General features: G+C 29.1%; 1 protein-coding gene across 1 annotated transcript; it reads left to right on the top strand.

Moving 5' to 3' along the window:
• The first annotated feature begins 2,171 nt into the window (after positions 1–2,171).
• LOC123209708 (WUSCHEL-related homeobox 11-like) lies at positions 2,172–4,081 on the top strand. The gene is made up of 3 exons (XM_044627838.1): positions 2,172–2,800; positions 3,030–3,205; positions 3,770–4,081. Exons 1-3 carry the CDS (start codon positions 2,251–2,253, stop codon positions 3,785–3,787), a joined length of 744 nt encoding a protein of 247 aa, XP_044483773.1. The 5' UTR covers positions 2,172–2,250; the 3' UTR covers positions 3,788–4,081.
• Positions 4,082–8,850: the final 4,769 nt, after the last annotated feature.

Raw genomic sequence — 8,850 nt, 5'->3', positions numbered from 1 at the left:
ACCACAACAACAGATTTTAGTGTCTACTGTTCATCAAACGGCCAAGATAAATTCATTTATTTATTTTATTGAATGATTAGATAGAGGCCTAAGGTTGATCTTGATGGTGTATGTCAATCCGACACTTCTTAATGTATAAATATCTTCTATGGTATAGATATGTTGATTAATGAAAATAAAGGAATTTTTTATTATTTTTCTGTTTTGATTCTTGGTAGATAAATTTTCATGGTATTAGAGTCTATCTGACTAATGTCCAATGGATGATTACTCTAATACTTTGTTTTCAAACACTTTGATAACTCTTAAGAGACTTTTTATGGCAAGATCTGGTAAACAATCAAGTCAAGTGGGCACCTTTTCAATTTCTACTCTACAAGTTGTCACTTTAAAGCTTACTGATGATAACTATCACTATTGTTGTGCTCAGACATTATGTGCAGTAGGAGTACGTGGATTAGTTTAGAAGAGTTAAACAGTTTTGGTACACTATCCAATGCCCTTTATATTTGTATAATTTGATAATGGTGTTAGTAATGTTGAATTTTGATATAGTTAGCATTTTTGTATGGAAAAGATTGGGTAAATTGTTCATGGGATGGTTAATTTACTTATAGATCTATTGATTAATGAAAAATGTAGAAACTTTTCAATATTTTTTCGCTGTTTCGGTTTGTTTCGGTTCTTGGTAGATAAATCTTCAAAAACAAAGCTTTTATTAGCATTCATGAGTGGTATTTATACACTAACTAGTTGTTAAATATTAACTTCGCTTGTGTGCATATATAGAATGATATCTGAGCACCGAATTGTAAAACTAAAGAATAATACATTTAGAAAAGAAGAAAGATGAATATCGTACCATGGTACAAAATATTACAAGACGCATAAGAATCCTTAAAAACGAAGGTAAAAGTAGGAAACAGGAACATAAACCGCGTCCGAGACACAAAGTCGGTTGCAGTCTTGTCCATCAGACAAAAATGATGAAATTTTAAAAAATGAAATAACATAATTACATATAGAGAAAGAGAAAGAAAAGTGTTCGAAGTTTAAGCCAACCTTTAAGACCCTTTTCTCTCCTCTCGTTTAATATAAAAGTTACAGAGAGGATGGCAGTGCCGCGGTGAGCCATGTTTGCTGAACGTCACCGCTATTTAATTATTGCACTGTTTGTTGACCATTTCTTTGTATTTTTCCTCTTTATTTAATTGGCTACATATATCTTAATATATTGCCTCTTCCCTTTCAGCGACCCAGCTTTCCATGCATTGCTTCACATGCAGTTCCCCAACCCAAAACCCTAGTTTCCTTGTCGACCTTTCAAGCTCCTTTTTTGACCTTTTTGACCACTCTTTTCTATGTTTTTACCATGCAAACTTCCATCAATGGAATTCAGATTTATTTATTAATTGGCTATTACTTAGGAAATGTTTTATTAAGGATTAATCATATGTAATTACTAGTTTTAAAAGGGTATCGCAAATTATCTGATTTACATTATTTAAATTAGCATCTATATTCATTTATATCATATTTCTTCCTGTAATTACTTTTTAAAAAATCTGGCATGCATATGGGTATTGTGATTAAGATTTAAGAACATAAAAGATACAGGAATGATTTTGATCATCTAGTTTCAGCAATTCATCAATAACCAGAGACGCTACAGAGATGACAGGTTTGTTATTGCAACTCTTAATATTTCCTATTAAGAGATATCTTTTTCAATTTAATAATTTTAATTAAAAAGAAGTGTGAAAACAAAAATTAGGCAAAAAGGTGTTCTGAATGAAATTTAAAAATCCTCTCAGGTGTATTTGAACTTTAACCAAAAGGTAGAGGAAGTTCCAAGACAATTCTCACTGTTGTCGACAAAAGTTTCACATATCCACACGTGTAGGCATTTATCCATGTAAAGAAGATATTTAAAAAAAAAAAAAAATTGAGCACTTACAGTTCCAGAAATAATAAGAAGTTTTCATTTCAACAACAAAAAAATAAAAAAATGAGTTCATGATTGTAAAGCAAAATGATAAGCTAACAAATATTATTAATTTTCACATTAGCCATATAGGGATGATTTTGTAAGTTCACAAAAGTTACATTCCATTGAAAGCCTTTATATAGCTTCACCTCTGATGCACTTTACTGTAGGTTCATGTGCTCAACTTGTCATTTTAAACCTAGGTTTCAGCTTCAAGAATATTTCTTGTTTTCTTTTTATTTTTCTTCAAAAAAACAACAGTAATGGGAGATCAAAGCCAAGACACTAACAGTGCAAATCAAGGCTCTGAGAGAAGTGAACCAGTGAGGTCTAGGTGGACTCCTAAGCCTGAACAAATCCTCATTCTTGAGTCTATCTTCAACAGTGGAATGGTAAACCCTCCAAAAGATGAAACTGTGAGGATTCGAAAGTTGCTTGAAAAATTTGGTTCTGTTGGCGATGCAAATGTCTTCTATTGGTTCCAAAATAGACGATCAAGATCTCGCCGCCGACAACGCCAGTTACAGGCCAGCCTTAACGCTGGAGAGAAAAGAAATCAACCGCAACCGAGTGGTGCAATTCCTTATGAAAATAGCTATGCTGCTATGGGATTCAACACATCTCCGGCTTTTGCTTCAACTCCATCTAATTTTCTAATTGGTTCTTCTTCCTCTTGTGGAGTTATGGGTGATGACGGTGTGGAGAATCTTTTCTCAGTGACTGGTCAAATGGGTTTTCAAGAAGCAGAACAGAACTCCACTGCAACTTCAATATTATGCCCTTCAGAAACTTCCAATTTGCAATATCAATCTGGTAATTAAGTGCATGGATGTGTTAGTCCATTAGATTTATAATCTTTTTTCATCTCTTAAATAAGTTTTTCCTAATAGATTGAGAATTATTTTTTTTTTAAATTGATTAATAATAAAAATCAGCTCTTCCTATTCTTTTCACAAAGTCACTGAAGTAAAAGGTGGGAATAAAGTTAAATTGAAGTACTAAATTTCCCTGTAATTGTTTTTTGTCTTAATGTATGAAACAGGATTTATCACAGTTTTTATCAATGGTGTGCCAACAGAAGTTCCAAGGGGGCCACTTGACATGAAAGCAGTGTTTGGCCAAGATGTAATTTTGGTCCATTCCTCTGGTGTGCCTGTTTCTACTAATGAATTCGGGTTCTTAATGCAGAGTTTGCACCATGGTGAAAGCTATTTCCTGGTAACCATTTCTTGAAATTTTGGGGTTTAAAAAATGCATTTTTGTGAGTCTCCTTCTCATCACTCTTCTTCTTCTTCCTTCTATTTTGTTTTTCCTCTGAATTTAGGTTGGCCTCAGTTTTGGAACTTAATTATTGGGCATTGGGTCTTTCTTCTTGGTGCAATCAGATTGTTTTATAAGTAATTATAATAATTTGAGTTAAGATCTTCTTTTTTCCTTTTGCACGAAATCTTTCTCATGAGATCAAATCCATCAGCTGTAAACGGTTTATTAAATAGTTTAAAGCCGTACTTATTTTCATCTTTATTTGGGTATAAGAGGGAATTTTTGGAATTCCATGAAATCTTTCAATCTATCCATTCATACTTCATGTTATAAATTAAGTATTAAAAAATGTAGAGATCGATTTTTTTATAATTTAATTAATCAGTTCAAGATTCCATTAATTAAGCCGGCCAATCCATTTCGCTTTTATCAATTTATTTATTTTTCAGTTTCGGTGGGTTGGGTGGTCCATGGAATCTACCAAAACAGCTTACAAAGAATGTAAAATTTTGATTACAGGTTTCAAGACCGGCATAGACAAGAATCAAAGATGAAACAAGTGGGAGCTTACTCTATATGTGTTGTTCCAGTGCACTAGGGCTGCTATTCTGTAACAATTCTAAGCTCCACCAAAAGAAAAAAAAAAAACCATAAAAGATTATAAGTTATTGTATGTTCTATAGAGAAAGCCACCCAAGCTCAATATAATCATATATATTGCATAATCTAAAATTTTCTTTTTGAGGGAAACAATATAATGTATGGTTGTTTATTTAGAAGTTGCTAAGTAATTAGTAAAAGCATGGAATATATTATATATCTTATTTGTTAGTGCTTGATATGACTTGATTTTATGATATATATGCTGGCTTTGCTTGTTGCACAATGTGAAAAATTGAGCTCTCAAACATGGCATTTTAGCTTCATATGAACTTAGTTTTTCTTTTTGGAAGAAAGATGAAAATTGATTGGTCCAACGTTGTCTCTACTAGGTTAAGTTTGAGTCAAATCAGGTGTACTATAAATGAGTTAATTCATTAGAAAATGTTGTAGTCTATTGCGTATTGGTGAACATATATGGATTAATTCAAATTAGCTTTCTCTTCTTACATACATTGTCAAATTGTGATCCAAATGAGCTTTCAGTCCTTTAATTTGTTGATTTGATAGTTTGACTTTGTTTTATTTATTCATATGTAGAGGAAGAAAGTAATTTATTCTCTTTTTTCTTTTTTGGTTACATTAAGTTTTTCTAGCTATTCTCTTCTCAAAAGTTTTGTCAAAATTTTCTTGGTATTATGAATATATTTTACCCGTCAATTTTAGTTAATTAAGTAAGCTGTATCAAAATAAGATGGGGGGAGAAGAATAGAAACTGCGTAGTTTACTAAAAGTGATTATTCTACTTAAACATGATTTATTAGGATAGCCTAACATGTACAGAAGTAGACTGGTAAGAAATTGAGTTTGGCTTGCTTCTGTAACCATGTTTTTGCTCCTTATTGGGATATTTTTTAATCACTTTTTGGGAGGATATATTCATTTTTTTGTGGGTTTTTCCCCTATTAAATTTTGATTTCTTTGAGAAAATTTCTTTTTGTGTAAGGAATACAAATACTAGTTCAATACTTAAATTAAAAGTTTTATGTATGTCTACAATAGAACAAAATTGTTTGAACTGTAAAATTATTTGTGAAAAAATATTTTTTATTTAATGAATGATATAAAGAATACAGTGTTATTTATACTAGATATACATAAATAAAAGATAAAAATAACGAAGAGATGAGAGATTGAGAGCTAGGGGATAGAGATAGAGAGAAGAGAGAGATAAGATAGAGGCAAGACATAGAGAGAAAAGAGAAAGAGATAGAAAGAAAATTAATCCCTTGACAAGGATCACAAAAGGGAGACTGGCATAAATAAAGTTGACAATTTTCAATATAACCCATTAATTCGACACAACATAAAAAAATCGAGTTAGAATTAAGTTTCTCTGATATGAAATTTATTTTAAGTCAATCTGACATAACTCGAAATTAAATTAAATAGAGTTAAGGTTCATACGAAACTAACCTGACACAACTCAATTGACTTGAATATTTTGGAAAAATGTTATTTTAAAAAAATTTATTTGGGATAAATTATAAAAATATTAAAAGATAATATCAATAGAAGGTGAAATCTTTACAGATTGTATATAGTTATATTTATATTAATTGTAATTACTCATGATTTTTTTTATTTAAATAATTATATTATTATTAAATAGTAAAAATGTGATTTGGTTAGTTAAATTATTAATGTGTTTTAAAAACCTTAGCATGTAATTTTTAGATTATTTGTAAACAAGACAAAATGTTATTTGGGTAATTTGATGAGAAATGAAAACAGTAAAAACACTTTAAAGAATTAAAACAATAGATAATTTTAAATTAATTTAGGTCGGGTCAGTCAACTCAAATATTTAAGAGTTAGATTAGGATTAAAAAATTTTGATATAATTCTAATTCAGGCCAAATTAGAGTTGAAAGTATCTGACATAAAATATAAACTGATACGATACAAACACAATCCAACAATACGAACTGCCAAGTGTAGACATAAATAAGAATAATAAAAATAAAATGGTCATGTTTTCATAGGCTGTGAGTGAGTTAGAAGCAAAAAGGATTTCCCTTTTTTTTTTTTTTCTTTATTGAGTAAATTAAAGAGTTATACATTATAGAACAAAAGATTCTGCTCGATTTTACTGCACTATCAAGTCACTTAAGCGAAACCACATAAAAGTTGATGTTACATGTGTCACTTTCCCTTTTCAGTTCTTTATATTTCTTGTTTGTTTGATTATATATTAAGCAACAAATTTAGATGAGTTTATGCATGATTCAATATTATTTAATTAGAGCATATGTGGTTGGGTTTATTTATCTGACAAAAGAGTTTATCTAAAATTATAACCACTTCAGAAAATTTTTTAAGCCGTGTGGTCGCAGTTTTAAAATGTTTATAAAATTTAAAATAAACTATTATTTTGAGCTTATTTAAATTGATGAAATATGACAGATATTCTTATTCAATTTTATAAATTAAAGCCTCTTCTTATATGTTAGAGCACTTTTTGATAAATTATAGATGAAGTACTCTCACATTTTTCTAACCAAACAACTATCAAAATTTTCAGAAGAAAATCTTCTCATAAGCTCTACTATATTAAACTTTTATTTCATAAAATCTTGAAAATATCGTACCAAACAAACCCTTTAAGAGCATAATATACCTTCAAAACCAATTTTGTTGGTTAAGCAATGGCATAACTAGCAAAAATATTGAATTTTACGATTACAAATACAATATTTTTTAGCCTGCAAGATATTTATATGGAGGAGCAACTTCCCTAAAGTTTGAGCCATTTCTATCAACGATCAACCACAAGATTAGTAACCAGGAAACTCAAGTATTTCAACTTGGTTAAAAGATTTTTGCTTAACAAGAAATCTATTCAAATCTGCCAACTGGTGGCTGGCTTGTTAATTGTTATTAATTGAAAGGTAGGTTGAACAAAAATAAGGTCTAATGACTATTTCCCACCCAAGGTTTGGGGCAAATCAAACTTTTCACCTACTAACTATCAAAAATCAAAATACTCATCCATCTATTAAATTTTACTATTACTATCAGGGGTAAAATTATCATTTACTAAAATATTTAAAAAAAATTAAAACTTTATCACATTTTCCTTCTCTAAGTTTAAAAATTTAACAAATTTTCTCCCACTCGAGATTTGAAAAATCAACATTTCCCTCTAAGATTTTTCAACCATCACTAATGGCAATCAAAGACAGCGACAATGACGTTCTCTCTCCCTACTGACTTCTCTCTCAGTCGTGCTTCATTTTCGATCATCATCGGTTGAAGAAACTAGCTGATGAAGATAAATCATTTGTCTTCAAATAAAAACAAAATATTTTCGTTGAGAGACAAAGAACAATCTTCGTCGATCAGTTTTCTTGGACAGTGATGATCGAAAATGGAGTAGGATTAAGAGAAAAGTCGGGAAGGAGGGGGAATGTTATTGTCATCATCTTTGGTAGCCAACAGGGTACTAGAAAAACTTTGAAAAAAATATAAGTTTTTCAAATTTTAAATAGAGAAATTTGTTAGTTTTTAAAATTAGAAGGATAAAAATATGATAAATTTTTAATTTTTAAATATTTTTTATTAAATGATAATTTTATTTTTGATAATAATAATTAAATTTAATAAATAATTTAGTAGTTAAATGTTTAATAATTAGTTAGTAAAAAATTTAGTTTGTATGAAACCTTGGTTGGGATATAGCCATTTGGCCTAAAAATGAATAAAAGGGAAAAAATTGAAGAGTGTCACACATGTCCTAAATGATGGCATGATATGAAGGATTCTTGGAATATGTTCCTTAAATCCATTATTTAACAGGTGTCTGGATTGTCTTGTCAATACTTACACTATCACAAATCTCACATGTTTTTTGCTATATTACATTTTAACATGATTGGAATTTTTTGTACGTTGCAGTATATTCAGTGAAGAATAAATCAAAACAGGGGAAATAAAAGTTTTCCATGGGGAAATTATGTTAAATATTTATTTTATCTTATTATTAAGTAAAAATATTTATTTCTCTTATTTATAAGTAAAAATATCTATTTTTTTATTTTTAAGTAAAAATATCTATTTTTTTTATTTTTAAGTAAAAATACCTATTTGTCTTATTTTTAACAAAAATACCCTAAATATTTTAAAATACCAAAATTACCCTTCGCCACATCTATATAAACTCTTTCTCTTTCATTCTCACTCTCATTACATATACTTTTTATATCATTTAAACACTTACTTTCACTTTCATTTTTACTTAATAGCAATTATTACGGATTCGTTCGAAAGGAAGAAGTTCGTATTTCTGAATTCGAATAAAAAAAATCACTTCATAAAAAAAGTATTTATGTAAATCTTAACTCAAAACTTAATTTTATTTGTTAAATCTAGATTGTATGTCATGTAAATGAGACATTTGGATATTTAATAATAATTTAGAGGTTAAAAAATGTTAAAAAAAAATGAAGAGTATTTTGATATTATACAATATATAAAGGATTTAAATAATATATTAAAAATAAATAGATATATTGAAATACCCTAGAATATTAACAATTAAAAAATTACTCGAAAATCTTTAAAAAAAGCATATTTAAATTTCGAAAACTACACATTCTTTGGAACGAGAAAATCAAAAAATCGATCTGAAATTTCATAATTGCATCATAAAACATGTTTTAAAAAACACAAAACTAAAGAGTCAGATGTCAAATTTGCAAAGTACATATCAAAAAAGTCTAACCCAGTCACAAACAAGCTCAAAATCATAAAAACTGAAAATCATAAATTTGGTAAAACAAAAAAACTGCATAATACACACTAAAACATTTTATTTAGGCCTCCAAATTGGGCACAACCAACAAAGCTAGTTGTTTTTATAGAGCTCAAAATGAGTTTCGCGTTGATATAATACAGACCCCGTAACTCCTTCCGGATCAAAAGTTATGACTGGTCAAGGT

Source organism: Mangifera indica, chromosome 2 (genome assembly GCF_011075055.1).
Source record: "Mangifera indica cultivar Alphonso chromosome 2, CATAS_Mindica_2.1, whole genome shotgun sequence".
Lineage (NCBI taxonomy): Eukaryota > Viridiplantae > Streptophyta > Magnoliopsida > Sapindales > Anacardiaceae > Mangifera > Mangifera indica.
Note: the sequence above shows the minus strand (reverse complement) of the source record. Positions and strands in the feature narration are given on the sequence as shown.

Coding starts and splice junctions, on each gene's coding strand:
- LOC123209708 (XM_044627838.1), top strand. CDS start 2,251: ATGGGAGATCAAAGCCAAGACACTAACAGTGCAAATCAAGGCTCTGAG. Junction 2,801..3,029: donor CAATTTGCAATATCAATCTG/GTAATTAAGTGC, acceptor TGTATGAAACAG/GATTTATCACAGTTTTTATC.